The 17,443-nt window shown below is 50.6% G+C and overlaps 1 protein-coding gene and 1 long non-coding RNA gene across 2 annotated transcripts; one reads left to right on the forward strand and one right to left on the reverse strand.

Annotated features, from left to right (window-relative positions):
- Positions 1–1,491: 1,491 nt before the first annotated feature.
- CCNT1 (cyclin T1) lies at positions 1,492–17,016 on the forward strand. The gene is made up of 9 exons (XM_054294165.1): positions 1,492–1,664; positions 3,800–3,881; positions 4,114–4,242; positions 5,828–5,888; positions 7,089–7,151; positions 8,185–8,230; positions 12,831–12,994; positions 13,331–13,401; positions 14,853–17,016. Exons 1-9 carry the CDS (start codon positions 1,492–1,494, stop codon positions 16,233–16,235), a joined length of 2,172 nt encoding a protein of 723 aa, XP_054150140.1. The 3' UTR covers positions 16,236–17,016.
- LOC128949331 (uncharacterized) lies at positions 11,532–12,347 on the reverse strand. Its single transcript, XR_008484198.1, has 2 exons — positions 12,186–12,347; positions 11,532–11,657 (listed from the first exon to the last, which is right to left on the reverse strand). It is a non-coding gene; the product is annotated as an uncharacterized LOC128949331 (long non-coding RNA).
- Positions 17,017–17,443: the final 427 nt, after the last annotated feature.

Genomic DNA, 17,443 nt, shown 5'->3' on the forward strand with positions numbered 1-17,443 from the left:
GGGTGTTTCCCAGCCCTGCACCGGGGTGTTTTTTGTGGGTGGGGGTCATGGTAACCCCCAATCTCTTTGCTGAAGCCCCCATGTGCCAAAGAGGGGAGATAGGCCCCCCTCCCCCCCCAGAAAAGGGACTGCAGGGGGTTTTGGGGGTCCCCAGCCCCCTCCATGTGCCAAATTGAAGTGCCGCCTGCGGGGGTGGGGAGGCGCAGGCCCAGCATCTCCGCAGCCCCCTCACCCCCCGGGGGTCCCAGCTCCTTCTGGGGGGCTGTGGCGGGGAGGGGAGGGGGGAAAGACCCTCCCCCTTTTAAATGCAAAAAAAAAAAAAACCTAATGAAGTGACTTTTTTTTTTTTTTTCTTTTTTTTATTTTTTTTTTGGAAGCAGTTTTGGGGCGGGGAGGGGGGGAGTGGGGGGGGCACTGGCCCCCTCATCCCAGCGCAGACCTGAGGTACTTTGTCCTTCGTGTGTACAGATAAATTATATATAAAACACTTTGGATACGAGCTGTGGCCTGGCCTGTGGGGCGTACGGAGGGGGGCTCGGGATCCCGGGATCGCAGGGGGGGAAAACACCGGGAACTGGTGAGGAGAGGTCCCGAAGGGAGACACAGCCGAGTCCCGGTGTGTGGAGAGGGGGTGTCCCGGTAAAGGAACTTGTCTCACTGGGTAAAGGAAAGGGGGTGAAAAGTTGGTTGGGGGGGTACAGGCAACGTCTTGAGGCTGCGGGACCCCGGTAAAACCGGATCTTGGAGGAGTGTGGGGCTCCCGGTGCTCCCGGGAGTAGGGGGGGAACATACCGGAGGGGTACACTGAGGGGGGGTTCGGGTTGGAGTGCCACACCGGGTGTCAGTGCGTGGAAGGGGGAGGTGAGAAGCCGCTGGTGGGGCCACGGGGACCGCCCCGAGGTGCGGGAGTGTTGCGGGACCGCCTGAAACCGGAGCCCCTCACGGCGTGAGGGGAAGCGCGGGCGTCCCGGTAAGGGAAAGGGGGTGGAAAGTCGGTTGGGGGGGCACAGGCAACGTGTTGGGGCTGCGGGAACCCGGTAAAACCGGATCTTGGAGGGGTGTGGGGCTCCCGGTGCTCCCGGGAGTAGGGGGGAAACATACCGGAGGGGTACACTGAGGTCCCGGTGAGGCGGGGGTCTCGGGTTGGATACACCGGTATCCCGGCAGTCCTCGGGTGTCAGTGCGTAGAAGGGAGAGGTGAGAAGCCGCTGGTGGCGCCACGGGAACCGCCTCGTGGTGCGGGACCGGCCGAAACCGGAGCCCCTCACGGCGTGAGGGGAAAGCGCGTGCGCCCCCTCAGCGGGCGTGGCGTGGCCTGTCCACGAGGAGGGCGTGTCCTCTCCTAACCCCGCCCCCTTAACGTCCCTCCCTACTTTGGAACGCTCGCGCCACCAACGGCTCCCCCCCGCGGCCGCCCACCCGACGCTTGACGTCATCGCGCCGCCGCGCTGCGTGCGCACGCCGCGTCCCCCGCGCGGGCGCAGAGCCGCCATGGAGGCCTCGGCGGGCGGCGGCGGCGCCGGGCCCGGGCGGCGCTGGTACTTCAGCCGCGAGCAGCTGGAGCGGAGCCCATCCCGCCGCGCCGGCCTGGACCCCGACAAGGAGCTCTCGTACCGGCAGCAGGCGGCTAACCTGCTGCAGGACATGGGGCAGCGCCTCAACGTGTATCCGGCCGCGCTAGGCCGCGCTAGGCCGCGGGTGGGAGCGGGGCGGGGCGGGGAGAGCCGGGACGCGGGGAGAACCGGGAGGGAGTGAGGGGAGAGCCGGGAGTCTGTACCGGGAGAGCCAGGAGGGCGTGCGGAGAGAGCTGAGTGTTGTGGGGATCGAGGGGAGCCCGGTTCCAGCTCGGTGCTGGGTGTCAGGAAGGCCCCGGCCGCTCTCGGGGCGGGGAGAGCCGGGCCCGGGGAGAGACGGGAGTCGGTACGGAGAGAGCCGGGAGGGAGTGAGGAGAGAGCCGTGAGTCCGTTCCGGGAGAGCTGAGTGTTGTGGGGATCAAGGGGAACCCGGTTCCAGCTCGTGCTGCGGTGTCGGGAAGGCCCCGGCGGCTCTCGGGGCGGGGAGAGCCGGGATCGGGGAGAGCCGGTAGTCGGTACGAGGAGAGCCGGGAGGGCGTAAGGAGAGAGCTGAGTGTTGTGGGGATCGAGGGGAGCCCGGTTCTAGCTCGGTGCTGCGGTGTCGGGAAGGCCGGGGCGGGGAGAGCCGGGACCGGGGGGAACCGGGCGGGAGTGAGGGCAGTCGGTACGCAGAGAGCGGGGAGGGAGTGAGGGGAGAGCTGAGTGTTGTGGGGATCAAGGGAGCCCGGTTCCAGCTCGGTGCTGCGGTGTCGGGAAGGCCCGGGTGGCTCTCGGGGCGGGCAAAGCCGCTTTTCCCGTTTTTCGCTCGGGCGATCGCGTTTGGGGCGCGGGGAAAGCTGTGCTGGATGTTGGAGAGCTTTGGGAAGGCTCAGGAAGAGGGGAGAGCTTGGAAGGGAGCGGCGGGCACGGCCCGGGTGCGCTTTGGGATCCAGGAGATTTCGGGAACGGGGAAGGGAAAACACAACCGGAGAGGGAGCAGGGACAGCCGAGCCCGTTTGGAGATCGCGGAAATTCCGTTCCAGGAGCAGGGAAAGCTGCGCTGGTGACTCGGGAAGGGCCGGCCCAGGAGTGGGGAGAGCCGAGCCCGTTTTGGGATTGAGGAAATCTGGTTGGAGGAGTGGGAAAAGCTGTACTGGGATGTTGTGAAATCTCAGCCCATGAGTGCCTGGGAAAGCTGAGCTTGTTTGAGGACCAAGGAGATCCTAAAAAGGGTTTTGGGAGCAGGGAGAGCTGTGCCTGTTTGGGATGGAGGAAACCTCATTTTGGGAGCAGGGAGAGCTCTCCTGGTGTTTTGGGAGCTGGGGTTGAGGAAATCCGGTTGGAGGAGTGGGAAAAGCTGTACTGGGATGTTGTAGAAGCTCAACCCACGAGTGCCTGGGAAAGCTGAGCTTGTTTGAGGACCAAGAACATCCCAAAAAGGATTTTGAGAGCAGGGAGAGCTGTGCCTGTTTGGGATGGAGGAGACCCCATTTTGGGAGCAGGGAGAGCTCTCCTGGGGTGTTGGGAAGGCTCAGTTTGGTTATGGGGAACGCTGAGCCCCTTTTGGGATTGAAGAAATCTGGTTAGAGGAGTGGGAAAAGCTGTACTGGGATGTTGGGAAAGTCAGCCCATGAGTGACTGGGAAAGCTGAGGTTGTTTGAGGACCAAGGAGATCCTAAGAGGGATTTTGGGGGCAGGGAGAGCTGAGCCTGTTTGGGATTGAGGAGACCCCATTTTGGGAACAGAGAGAGCTCTCCTGGGGTTTTGGGAGCAGGGAGTGCTCTCCTGGGGTTTTGAGAGCTGGGATTGAGGAAATCTGGTTAGAGGAGTGGGAAAAGCTGTACTGGGGTGTTGTGAAAGCTCAGCCCATGGAAAGCTGAACTTATTTCAGGACAAAGTAATTCCTAAAAAGGATTTTGGGTGCAGGGAGAGCTGTGCCTGTTTGGGATGGAGGAGACCCCATTTTGGGAGCAGGGAGAGCTCTCCTGGGGTTTTGGGAGCAGGGAGAGCTCTCCTGGGGTTTTGGGAGCAGGGAGAGCTCTCTTGGGGTTTTGGGAAGGCTCAGTTTGGTTATGGGGAGCACTGAGCCCATTTTGGGGTTCAGGAGAGCTGTGTTAGGATGCAGGGAAGTGCCCTGGGAGTGAGGGGAGCCTGTCCCATGCTGCTGTTGGTGTGTGGGGTCTGTTCCAGGGGGCTCCCCTGCGTGTTTTGGGGGTCTCTGTGCTTTTCCTTAACCCCATTGCCAGCTCCCAGCTCACCATCAACACAGCCATCGTGTACATGCATCGCTTCTACATGGTGCAGTCCTTCACCCAGTTCCACAGGAATGTGAGTGCTGGGGTTTGGGGGGTGCTGGGAACCCCCAAATCCACTCCTGGGGAGGGGAACCCACCTTGGGAGGAGTTTTGGGAAGGCAGAGGGACCTTTTTGTCCCTCCTGTTGGTGGCCAGATCTGAACAGCCTTAATTCCCTGCAGGAATATTGAGAATCCACCTGGTTTATTTATTTCCATCTTGAATTCAGTGACTTTTTAAGCAAACAGAGCATTTTTCCTCCACAGTCAGTGGTGCCAGCAGCTCTTTTCCTGGCAGCCAAGGTGGAGGAGCAGCCAAGGAAGCTGGAGCACGTCATCAAGGTGGCACATGCCTGTCTGCACCCCCAGGAGCCTCTGCTGGACACCAAGAGTGAGGTGAGGGTGGGGAAGAAGGCTTGGCAAGTGCTGGGAGAGCTGCAGGAGTGGGGATGGCATTGGAATCTTGGGGTTCCTCCACCTTGCTGAGGTGCTCAGGGGCAGCTTCTCCATCCAAGAGAGATTTGGGTTTCCCCCATCTGTGCAAAGCTTTTTTTTCTCCTCTGCTGGACATCTGGATCCAGATGTGCTGTGTTCCAATGTCCCTGGAGTGCTGCAGAGGAGCTTCACTGTGGGAGAATGTCCCAGCATTTGTCTCAGTGAGTTAAAAATGTTGCTGGTCCCTCATCTCTCCTGGAGCTGAGCAGTGAGTCCTGCTGGAAGGGGCAGCTTTTTCCATGGAAATTGCCAGAAAATTAAAAAAAAATAAGCAGGAAAAGCTGATTCCTGCACTGCTCCTGTGGGGGATCAGCACCCAAACACTCTGATCCCTCTTTCTTAGAATCTCCAGATGTTTTGGGTTGCAAGGACCTTAAATCCCATCCCATTCCACCCACTTGCCACAAGCAGGGACATTTTCCAGTATTTTATTTTGCTCTGAGCTCCATCCAGCCTGGCCTTGAACGCTTGCAGGGAATCTGTTCCAGTCCCCCCATGCAGAAAAATTCCCATTTTTCTCTTGGAGAGAAAGGTGTTAGGAATGTGCAGCTTGATCAGGAAATTCCCATTTTTCTCTTGGAGAGAAAGGTGTTAGGAATGTGCAGGTTGATCAGGAAGTTCCCATTTTTCTTTTGCAGAGAAAGGTGTTAGGAATGTGCAGCTTGAAAACGAAATTCCCATTTTTCTCTTGCAGAGAAAGGTGTTAGGAATGTGCAGGTTTGATCAGGAAATTCCCATTTTTGCCTTGCAGAGAAGACTGTTAGCAATGTGCAGGGATAAGGAACATTTTTAACCTTGTGCAGGTTAAAAACCTTCCTGATCCCTCATCTCTCCACTTTTAGCTGGAGCTGAGCAGTGAGTCCTGCTGGAAGGGGCAGCTTTTTCCATGGAAATTGCCAGAAAATTTCAAACAATCAAAGCAGGAAAAACTGATTTTTTCATTTTCCATCTTGCTCTGAGCTCCATCCAGCCTGGCCTTGAACACTTGGAGGGAATCTCTTCCAGTCCCCCCATGGAGGGAAATTCCAATTTTTGCCTTGCAGAGAAAGGTGTTAGGAATGTGCAGGGAATCCTGGACATTCCTAACACAACAAACCCTTAACCTTGTGCAGGATAAAAGCTTTTTCCATGGAAATTGCCTGAAAATTTAAAAAAATAAGCAGGAAAAGCTGATTCCTGCACTGCTCCTGTGGGGGATCAGCACCCAAACACTCTGGTCCCTCTTTCTTAGAATCTTTCTTAGAATCTCCAGATGTTTTGGGTTGCAAGGACCTTAAATTCCACCCACCTTCCACAAGTAGGGACATTTTCCACCTCATCTTGCTCTGAGCTCCATCCAGCCTGGCCTTGAACGCTTGCAGGGAATCTCTTCCAGTCCCCCCATGGAGGGAAATTCCAATTTTTGCCTTGCAGAGGAAGGTGTTAGGAATGTGCAGGCTTGATCAGTGCCTCTCCATGAGTAACTTGCCTGTCCTCTCAACCCCAGGCTTACCTGCAGCAAGCCCAAGACCTGGTCATTCTAGAGAGCATAATCCTCCAGACCCTGGGTAAGTTCCTCGGAGCGGCCGGACCGACCCCAGAGCCAGGAGAATTCCACAGCCAGGAGAATTTCACAACAAAACCTGTTTTTAACATCAATTTTTCAGGTGGAACCTATGCCAGGCTTGTTGCTGAGAGATTTAAGTGTGGTTTGTCACTTTTTTGGTTTTTTTTTTCCCTAAAAAAATCAGGATTTGTGCTGTTTGGACACCGTTTTTTTCTCCTGGGTTGTGTTTTTCAGTTTAATTATAGAATGATGGAATGGTTTGGGTTTGATGGGACCTTAAAGACCATCCAATTCCAGGCCATAATACTCCAGTTCTGTTGCAGGAAGCAGTTTGTACTGAGAAATGTCTTAAAAAATGGGTTAAAACTGAATATTTTGATCAAAGAATTACATGGGGGGAAAATCCCCAGAACTCAACAAACCAGGAGGAGTTTCTGGTGTAGGATTGTGACTGGTGGAGCTGGTGCCGTGTTTCTTTTATTAAATGTACTGTTCAAAGTGGTGTTCACTAACAAATATTCTGTTTCAGAGGCAGTTTTTAGGTAGATTTTCCCTCCAAAAGAGCAGAATTTGTTATTCCTGAGTGGCTTCAGAGCAGACTCCGTGTCCTTCCTTCAGCTGGGGCAGAGGTGCCATGAGCCACAAACCTGTGCCTAAACCCAGCCCAATTCTGGAGCCTCTCAATTCTCCAGGGGCCTTTTTAAAACCCCCAAATTCTCCCAGAACATTCTGCAGATCTGCTGTGCACATGGACCAGTTGGATTTTTTTTTTTTTTTTTCCCTTTTTCAAACAGAATTCCCAAAGTGAGGAGGAAGCAGGAGCCAGGATTAAACTCAGTTGTCCTCAATGCTTTAGGCCCATTCAAAGGGAAAACAAATCTGCTTCCTCTCAGCTTTTTGGGTGAGAGAAATCCCTTGGAGCAGATGCCATTGTCTTTGCCTTCCTCCCAGCTGCTTCAAGAGGCTTTTGTCTTGCTATTTTTAAAATTCTTTAATGAAGTTGTTTTGTTTCCAGTGAGGCCTTTCAGAAGCTGGGAGGTCTGGCAGCAGCAGAAAACTTTCTGAGTTTGTAGCTGGACAAATTTGAGGCTTCTGGATACAGGAAAAATGGGTTCCTCTATTCCTGCAGGGCTGTGGGAGGGAAGGGAGGCAGGAAAACACAAATCCAGGTTCTGATGGATCTTTGTCTGTGTCCTTCCAGGCTTTGAGATCACCATTGACCATCCTCACACCCATGTGGTGAAGTGCACCCAGCTTGTCCGAGGTGAGAGGGAATTGGGAGGGAAATATGGGGAATTTTCCAGCTGGGATTGCTCCAGAGCTTCCCAGAACCTGGAATGGGTTGGGTTGGGAGGGCAAGGACAATTCCCACTTCTCTTGGTTGTTGCAGTTTGGCCTTGAACACTTCTAGAGATGGGGCAGCCACAGCTTCTATGGGCAGTCAGGGCCTCCCCACCCTCACAGGGATTTCTTCCCAATTTCCCATTTTATTCTCCCTTTTCCAAGTGAAAAACCATTCCTGCCACTCGAGTGTCCCACTTCAGTTCTCTTGGAATCTGAAAAGCCACAACAGGGTCACCCCAGAGCCTTTTCCAGGCTGAAAATTCCCAATTCTCCCAGGAAAACTGCTCCATCCCTCTGATTCTAAAAGGGATCCCTCACAGAGAGGGATTTCTTCCCAATTTCCCATTTTATTTTTGTCTTTTCCAAGTGAAAAACCATTCCTGCCACTCGAGAGTGCCACTTCAGCTCCCTTGGAACATGAAAAGCCACAACAGGGTCACCCCAGAGCCTTTTCCAGGCTGAAAATTCCCAATTTTCCCAGCTTTTCTTCCCAGGAGAGCTGATCCATCCCTCTGATTCTCAAAGGGATCCCTCACAGGGAGGGATTTCTTCCCAAATTCCCATTTTATCTTTATCTTTTCCAAGTGAAAAACCAGTCCTGCCACTCCAGATCCCATCCAGAGTCCCACTTCAGCTTATTGGAACATTAAAAGCCACAACAGGGTCACCCCAGAGCTGAAAAATCCCAATTTTCCCAGATTTTCCTCCCAGGAGAACTGCTCCATCCCTCTGATTCTCAAAATAAAGGCATTTTTAGATGATTCAGGCATTTTTATTTGGTTTTTAGACTCTTCTGAACCACACAAAACTGTCAGTGAGCAGCAATTCCCCAAATCCTCGTGGCTGTGGCCTGGTCAGTCTGTGGGTGGCCCATGATTCTTGCACTAAAAAAACATGAAAATTATGCAAATAACACCCTGATTGTTCTTATTTTTATTTTTTTTTTCTTGCAGCCAGCAAGGACTTGGCACAAACTTCCTATTTCATGGCTACAAACAGGTTATTATTTTATAATTTTATAATTGGTTGATCATTTATCTTGCTTGCTCCAGAGGCATTGCTCAGCTGGGAATCCCACAGGAAGAGCCTTAAGGAAAGGTTCCAACCATTTTTCCTGCCAGCTGCTGGGTAAAATGAGCTGGAAAATAAGGCAGATGGGATAATCAGGAGCTTCACTGCTTATTTAATAGGAGTTTAGATGTGAAAGTTTGCAAAAAAAAAACCCCAAACAAATCAAAAAGATTGAGGGGGAAATGAGCATATAAATATTTTCTTGCTTATTCCTGGGTGTTGGAGAGTTTTCACTCAAGAAGGTGCTGTGGAAATTGGCCACAAATATGGTTTGTACCCCAAAAAAAAAGGCTGATCTGGGGCATAAATGATGAAAAAAAATCAAGCTCAAATTTTTTGTATGGGTTGTTGTACCCCTAAGTTTTCCCTGGAAAGAAAAATCACTCCTAAGTTCTTATTTTGGGTTGTTTTGTCCCTAAATTTTCCCTGGAAAGGAAAATCAGCCTTAAATTCTTAGTTCTTCTTGTTTTATCCTTCAATTTTCCCTGGAAAGGAAAATCAGCCCCAGATTCATTCTTTGCTTTGTTTTGTTCCTAAATTTTCACTGCCAGCTTGATGCCAGGATTTTATTAGGATTATTACTAAATTTAATTATTAATTAAATTTTAATTTAATTAATTATTAATTAAATTAATAAATAAAATTATTACTTTTATTAGGATTATTTCTAAATTGAATTTCCTGGATTATCATCTTCAGACAAATGGAATTTATGTTTGGAACAGCCATGAAAAACACAGAATTTTTAGGAAATTCAGGGAAAAGTGGTTTAGGTGCCAACACAGGTGAAACTGCAGGACTGGAGATTCCAACCTAAATTTTCACTGCCAGCCTGATGGCATCACTTTTATTAGGATTATTTCTAAATTTAATTTATTGGATTATCAGATCCAGACAAATCATGGAGTTCATGTTTGGAACAAACAAACAGATATGAAAAACACTGAATTTTTAGAAAATTACTCAGGGAAAAGTGATTTAAGTGCCAACGCAGGCTGGAGATGCCTCCCTAAATTTTCATTGCCAACCTGATGGCAGCACTTTTGTTGAGATTATTTCTAAATTTAATTCCTGGATTATCATCTTCAGACAAATGGAATTTATGTTTGGAACAAACATGAAAAACACAGAATTTTTAGGAAATTCAGGGAAAAGTGTTTTAGGTGCCAACACAGGTGAAGCTGCAGGGCTGGAGATGCCTCCCTAAAACTTCATTGCCAGCCTGATGGCATCACTTTAATTAGGATTATTTCTAAATTGAATTTCCTAGATTATCATCTTCAGACAAATTGAGTTTATGTTTGGAACAGCCATGAAAAACACAGAATTTTTAGGAAATTCAGGGAAAAGTGGTTTAGGTGCCAACACAGGTGAAGCTGCAGGGCTGGAGATTCCAACCTAAATTTTCATTGCCAGCCTGATGGCATCACTTTTGTTAGGATTATTTCTAAATTGAATTTCTTGGATTATCAGATCCAGACAAATCATGGAGTTTATGTTTGGGACAGACATAAAAAACCCTGAATTTTTACGAAATTACAGAGGGAAAAGTGGTTTAGGTGCCAACACAAGTGAAACTGCAGGGCTGGAGATGCCTCCCTAAATATTCACTGCCAGCCTGATGCCATCACTTTTTTTAGGATTATTTCTAAATTTAATTCCTGGATTATCAGCTCCAGACAAATCATGGAGTTCATGTTTGGAACAAACAAACAGACATGAAAAACACTGAATTTTTAGGAAATTCAGGGAAAAGTGGTTTAGGTGCCAGCACAGGTGAAGCTGCAGGGCTGGAGATGCCTCCCTAAAACTTCATTGCCAGCCTGATGCCATCACTTTTGTTAGGATTATTTCTAATTTGAATTTCCTGGATTATCATGTTTGGAACAGACAAACAGACATGAAAAACACTGAATTTTTAGGAAATTACTCAGGGAAAAGTGGTTTAGGTGCTTCCAAGCTCAGTCTGGGAATGTGATTTTCCTTTCCCACCTGGGAGGTGTTTCCTGCTCACCTTCAGTGTTTGTTGAAGGTGTTTTGTGCTCCAAAGGGCACCCTGTGCATTTCCACCCTCAGGAACGTGCTGCTGCTGATATTTGGGTAAACACAGCCCTAAACCCTGGTTTATCCCTGCAGCCAGAATTTCAAAGCCATGGGATTAAGGAGTTAAGGCTGTAATTGAGGGAAATCCAGGCAGAAAGTGTGAGAAGAGCTTTAGTTTTACCTGAGAAAACCAGTTCTGGCATGAACTTGAAGTAATCCTTGTGTTCCTTTTGGTTTCATTCTGGCAGGGTTGAGGCTCTTTGTTGTCCTTGAATTTCTCTCTCCCAAGGTTCTGAATTTCTCTGGATAAACCCAGAATCCATAAAACTTGAGGACTTTTGATTGTAGATGCCAAACTTCAACCTCTCCACTTTTCACTGATGAATAAGGTGGTGAGATGGTGGAGAAATTCCCAAAGGGCCCATCCAGGAGTGGGCAAATCCCACATTCAAGATTTGGTTTCTGTGTTTTCTTAAGCTCTGGTGTCCTCGTAATCCCTCAGTTCTGGTGCTGGTGCTGCCCACACACTCCCAGCACTCATGGCCACGTGGAAAATCAATTTATTAATGAAAATATTTCATAGATAACCTGTCTCAGGTTCTTTTGACCGTACTCCTAAAAATCCTTTGGGAGGGAACAGACCCTTCCTGAAGCTGCTCCTTGGATGCCATCTGGGAGTTGTGCTTGGAATTTTTCTCCTCAGAGCAGAGGTGGGGCTGGCAGGTGACCCCAGGACTGATTTTAGTCCTTGGAGATCCCAAATTTTCTGTAGCAAAGCAGGGATCAACGAGGAAATGGAGGAGATGCCAAATTTTTCTGTAGCAAACCAAGAATGACCAGAGATGGAGAAAATTCCAACTTTCCTGTAGCAAAACAGGGATGAGCGAAAAAACTGACAAATTTCTCTTCATGAGCAGAGGTGTGGCTGATGCCCAGTGATTTTTCCCCTTTGGAGGGAAATCCCAAATTTCCTGCATCAAAAGAGGGAAATGGTGGAAGAGATCCCAAATTTCCTGTACTAAAACAATGAAATTGGTGGGAGAGATCCCAAATTTCCTGCAGTAAAACAAGGATGAGTTTCTCCTCAGAGCAGAGGTTGGTTGGGGTGACCTCAGCGCTGATTTTCTTTCTTTTGGAGGAGATCCCAAATTTCTTTCATGAAAAGAGAGATGAACAGGGAAATTGGTGGAGGAGATCCCAAATTTCCTGCATCAAAAGAGGGATAAACAGGGAAACTGGTGGAGGAGGTCCCGAATTTCCTGTAACAAAACAGGGATGTGTTTCTCCTCAGAGCAGAGTTTGGTGGGGTGACCTCAGAGCTTGGTGGGGTGACTGATTTTCTTTCTTTAGGAGGAGTTCCCAAATTTCCTGTAGTAAAACAGGGAAATTGGTGGAGGAGATCCCAAATTTCCTGCATCAAAACAGAGATAGATAGGGAAATTGATGGAGGAGATCCCAAATTTCCTGTAACAAAATGGGGATGAGCAAAAAAACCAGACAAATTTCTCTTCATGGGCAGAGCTGGGGCTGGTCCCCAGTGATTTTTCCCCTTTGGAGGGGAATGCCAAATTTCCTGTATCAAAAGAGGGAAATTGGTGGAAGAGATCCCAAATTTTTTGCAGTAAAACAAGGATGAGTTTCTCCTCAGAGCAGAGGTTGGTTGGGGTGACCTCAGCGCTGATTTTCTTTCTTTTGGAGGAGATCCCAAATTTCTTTCATGAAAAGAAAGATGAACAGGGAAATTGGTGGAGGAGGTCCCGAATTTCCTGCAGTAAAACAGGGATGTGTTTCTCCTCAGAGCAGAGGTTGGTGGGGTGACCTCAGAGGTTGGTGGGGTGACTGATTTTCTTTCTTTTGGAGGAGATCCCAAATTTCCTGTAGTAAAACAGGGAAATTGATGGAGGAGATCCCAAATTTCCTGCATCAAAACAAGGATGAGTTTCTCTGCAGATCCCCAGTGATGACTTTCCCCTCTCAGAAAATCTCCCAAATTACCTCTACCCAAAACCTGGTGGAGAGAAGGAGAACCCAAACTCCCTGTAACAAAACGGGGATGAGCAAAAAAATGGACAGATTTCTCTTCATGAGCAGAGGTGAGGCTGGTCCTCAGTGACTTCTCCTCCTTGGAGGGGAATCCCAAATTTCCTGTATCAAAAGAGGGATAAACAAGGAAACTGGTGGAGGAGATCCCAAATTTCCTGCAGCAAAACAAGGATGAGTTTCTCTGCAGATCCCCAGTGACTTTCCCCTCTCAGAAAATCTCCCAAATTACCTCTACACAAAACCTGTTGGAGAGAAGGAAAACCCAAACTCCCTGTTTGAAAACAAGCCCAACCAAGCTGTGCTGGAGCGGGATGGAGCTGCCTGTGCCCCAGGGTCCTTCTGGGGTGCTCCAGAGGGCTGCATCCCCCCCAAAATCCCGCGTGGATCTGCAGCTCAGGCGTGGGAGTTGATGGATTTTTGTTTTCTCTCCCGGTGACGTCAGCCTGCACCTGACCACCTTCAGCCTGCAGTACACCCCTCCCGTTGTGGCCTGCGTCTGTATCCACCTGGCCTGTAAGTGGTCCAACTGGGAGATCCCAGTCTCCACGGACGGCAAGCACTGGTGGGAGTACGTTGATGGCACTGTAACTCTGGAGCTCTTAGATGGTAAGTTTGGGAGAGAGGTGTTGTGTTTTTTTTTTCCTCCCCCCTGCAAAAGGCAGCTTAAAAAAAAAAATGATTTTGGCATCGTTGGTCCTGGGTCTGATGGTTGCAACGTCACCTCATGGGCTCTCCAGGAGTTTCAGGGCTTGGTGAGGTTTTCCAGCAGCAGCAGCTTCTGTAGCACCACAGAAGAATGAGTTTGAACGGGTCAGGTTGTCAGGATGTCCCTCCTGGCGCAGCTCCATCCCACCAGTAGCTCCATGTGGCAGATGAGGGGGTTTGTCCTGCTGGACCGGGGCTGTTCTGACCCTCCTGCTTGGCTTTGTGTCTCCTCTGCAGAACTGACTCATGAATTCCTGCAGATCCTTGAGAAAACTCCCAGCCGGCTGAAACGGATCCGCAACTGGCGGGTAAGAACCTCGGCCACAGGCTGGGATTCCTTGGGGAATCACCGTGCAGGACAGCAAGGGAGGGAGCTGTGTGTGGGATTGGGATACTGTGGATGGTGCTGAAGTTCATCAGTTGTGATAGAACTTGTACAGAAATTGTGTGTGGAATTTGTATACTGGGTGATGCTTGTAGTGCTTGAGTTCATCTGTTGTGATTTAACTTGCACAGAAATTGTGTGAGGAATTTGGATACTGTGTGTGGTGCTGAAGTTCATCAGTTGTGATTTATCTTGTACAGAACTTGTACAAAAATTGTGTGTGGAATTTGTATACTGGGTGATGCTTGTAGTGCTTGAGTTCATCTGTTGTGATTTAACTTGCACAGAAATTGTGTGTGGAATTGGGATACTGTGGGTGATGCTTGCGGTGCTCGAGTTCATCTGTTGTGATTTGTACAGAACTTGTGTGTGGAATTGGGATACTGTGTGTGGTGCTGAAGTTCATCAGTTGTGATTTAACTTGTACAGAAATTGTGTATGGAATTTGGATACTGTGGGTGATGCTGAAGTTCATCAGTTGTGATTTAACTTGTACAGAAATTGTACAAAAATTGTGTGTGGAATTGCGACACTGTGTGTGATGCTCGTGGTGCTCAAGTTCATCTGTTTTGAATTAACCTGTACAGAAATTGTGTGTGGAATTGGGACACTGTGTGTGATGCTCGTGGTGCTCAAGTTCATCTGTTTTGAATTAACCTGTACAGAAATTGTGTGTGGAATTGGGACACTGTGTGTGGTGCTCGTGGTGCTCGAGTTCATCTGTTGTGATTTAACTTGCACAGAAATTGTGTGTGGAATTGGGATACTGTGGGTGATGCTTGCAGTGCTGAAGTTCATCTGTTGTCATTTGTACAGAAATTGTGTGTGGAATTGGGATACTGTGTGTGGTGCTGAAGTTCATCAGTTGTGATTTAACTTGTACAGAAATTGTACAGAAATTGTGTGTGGAATTGCGACACTGTGTGTGATGCTCGTGGTGCTCGAGTTCATCTGTTTTGAATTAACCTATAGAGAAATTGTGTGTGGAATTGGGATATTGTGTGTGGTGCTCGAGTTTATCTGTTGTGATTTAACTTGTACAGAAATTGTGTGTGGAATTTGTATACTGGGTGATGCCTGTAGTGCTTGAGTTCATTTGTTGTGATTTAACTTGTACAGAAATTGTGTGTGAAATTTGGATACTGTGGGTGATGCTGAAGTTCATCTGTTGTGATTTAACTTGTACAGAACTTTGGTTTTCCAGCTGCATTAGCAGCCCTGCTTCCAGGGGTTGGGAATTTTTCCACAAGGAGGGATGGGAGCAGAGTGGATCTGTCTGTAAAGAAGACCTTGCACTGTCCTGCTGAGCTGCTTGGATTACCCCAACTCCATCAACACCCCTGAGTAAACACCCACTGATCTGTTTAATTCCAGGCCTCTCAAGCAGCCAGGAAATCCAAAACCGACGACCACGGTGATGACGAGAACCTGTCGGAGCAGACAATCCTCAACATGATCTCCAGGAACAACAGCTCGGACATGAACATCGCCGGCCTCATGAGCATGTCCACATCCTCCACGGCCGGAGCGGGGCCGGCTCTCCCGGCCTCCACCGATTCCCCCGGCGAGCCGAGCGCCGCCGACCCATCCCAGGCCGATCATTGGCACCCCCCGGCCAAGCTGGACATCCACAGGACTAACGAGGCCACATCAGGCACTGAGCACCAGCAGCAGGATGGTGCTGCTGCCTACCCCAAGCAGAGCACCAAGAACCCGCCCTCGGCCAAGGTGTCCCTTAAGGAATACCGGGCCAAGCACGCCGAGGAATTGGCGGCGCAGAAGCGGCAGCTGGAGAATATGGAGGCAAACGTGCGCTCCCAATACGCCTACGCCGCTCAAAACCTCCTGGTGCAGCAGCAGAGGGAGAGGGAAGGGCAGCAGGACAGCAATCCCTCCCCAATCGTCCTGAAAATCCCCAGCACGGGGCAGGAGAACCCAGGCGGCGCCGACAAGGGCGACAAAGCTCTCAAGATGAGGATCCCGGCGGTGGCGGGAGGCGGGGAGAGGCCCATCCCCTCCAAGCAGGAGGATATCAAGATGCGGCTCAAAGTGCCGGCTCCCGGAGACAGACACAGCTCTGCAGATGAGAGCAGCAGCAGCAGCAGCGGCAAGAGCAGGGAGTACAAAGAGAAGCACAAGGGCCACTCATCCAACCACCACCACCACCACCACAACCACCACTCGCACAAACACTTGCACGCCCAGCTCGGCGCCGGCCCCAGCACCGCGCCCAAGCGCCCGGGGGACTCCAAACACGGCGCCCAACCTGGCGCTGCCGCCGCCCCCCACAAGGGCTACGGGCCCCTGGCACCCACCCGCAAAAGACCCCTGCCCGAGGAGCCCCCTGCCATGCCCCACGAGCACCAGCCCAAGGTGGGCAAAGTCTCCAAAGGGCCCGGAGTGCCGTTCCCGTATGCCCACCTGGCCGGGGCTGCCCATCTGGCCGGGCACAGCTCGGATTTAGCGCAGCCCGGCAAAGCTCGGGGCGCTCACAAATCGGACAAGGGGCCCTCGGGGGCCAACGGGCACAACGTCAGCCAGGCCAGTGACTATCAGGACACGGTGAACATGCTGCACTCGCTGCTGAGCGCTCAGGGCATGCAGCCCACGCAGCCCCCAGCCTTCGAATTCCACTCGTACGAGCTTCTGAACCCCCGGGCTTCCAGCGGCTCCAGAGCTGCCAGCAACACGGACAAGCCCCGACCGCCCCCTCTGCCCTCGGAACCGCCCCCTCCGCTGCCTCCCCTCCCCAAATAACCCCTCCCCCTTTTTACTACTGAGTCCAGAGCCCGAGCCCGAACCCTGCGGGGCTTTTCTAAGGGCTTTTTGATCTCCACTGCCTCACGAAGAACTTATTTTATTATAATATAACTTTTATTATTGATATTTAGTTGTTAAAAGCTGTGAAAGGATAAGGAACCCTTTCTCTATTCCTCCCTTTTTCCCCCATAGGCTCCCAGTTAGTGTTGGGCTTTGACCCCCCCATCTGGGGAACATGGGGGATATTTAAAATATGTCACAGAAAATTTAAGATGTTTTACAAATAATTTAAGCATTAACTTATATCTCAGTGGTTTGGTTCCTTTTAATTTCGAGGGGCTGTGGTAGAGCCTGGGGGGACTTTTGGGGGAGGTTCCATTTGAGGCATTGGTGTTGAGTTTTTGGGGTGATGGAGGGATGGGAGCTGGGTTGTGTTTCCTTGCCCCCTGCACCTGTTCTGCTTTGAGATTCTGTCTCCATCCCTTGCTCCCTTCCTGCAGATCCCTGGATTTCCTCTGGAAAAATCCAGGATTCCCACTGGGATCTGGGATGAGAAAGTGCCAGGCTGGTCCTGTAGGCACCATGCCCGGGGCAGCCCTTCAGGGAATCAATTGGCACATGGCTGTGCCCAGCTGAGCTGGAAGCAGCTCCTCCTGAAACCTCAGCCCAGGGCCAGGGGACCTGCCAGGGTTAGGGTTGAATATTTGAGGAAAAAAGCCCTATTTCCTTTCGTTTTTAGACTTGACTTTTCTGACCTTCAATAAATGGGTGGTCTCTGGATGCTTTTGGGAAACTCTTGTTCCACCTCGAGCTTGATTTTAGGAGGAATTGCTGCTACCAAACCCCCTCCAAGGATCTGGGCACCTATTTGGTCCAGTTTTGGGACCAATTCTTGGATTTCAGGCCCATCCCTTGCTTCCCTTTCCTCTTTTGGAGCCCCTCTTGGAGGCGGCTCCTCCTGGGATGTCGCGGCTCTGTCGGTTCATGGCGGGCTCCGGAAACCAGGAGGGCACCGAGTGATGCTGGGGGGGGGCCAGGGTGGTGCTGTGGGACCGAGCCCTGAGCATCACCTGACCCGGGGCCAAAACACACACCCGGTCCCGCCTCGTTCCCCCTCTCCACCCCTGGTTTTGGGGCCGGTGTCCTGGCCCAGGATCTGCCCCGGGACCCCCGCCCCAGTGTCCTGGCCCGGGACCCCCTCCCTC

This window comes from Melozone crissalis, unplaced genomic scaffold (assembly GCF_028551555.1).
Source record: "Melozone crissalis strain CALT ecotype California unplaced genomic scaffold, PUWL_Pcris_2 ptg000222l_1, whole genome shotgun sequence".
Taxonomy (NCBI): Eukaryota; Metazoa; Chordata; class Aves; order Passeriformes; family Passerellidae; genus Melozone; species Melozone crissalis.

Bases quoted from the DNA above. Each gene is read 5' to 3' on its own strand.
- CCNT1 (XM_054294165.1), top strand. From the start codon at position 1,492: ATGGAGGCCTCGGCGGGCGGCGGCGGCGCCGGGCCCGGGCGGCGCTGG. The intron at 4,243-5,827 runs GTGAGGGTGGGG...TCTCAACCCCAG, and splicing joins TGCTGGACACCAAGAGTGAG to GCTTACCTGCAGCAAGCCCA. The intron at 5,889-7,088 runs GTAAGTTCCTCG...GTGTCCTTCCAG, and splicing joins CATAATCCTCCAGACCCTGG to GCTTTGAGATCACCATTGAC.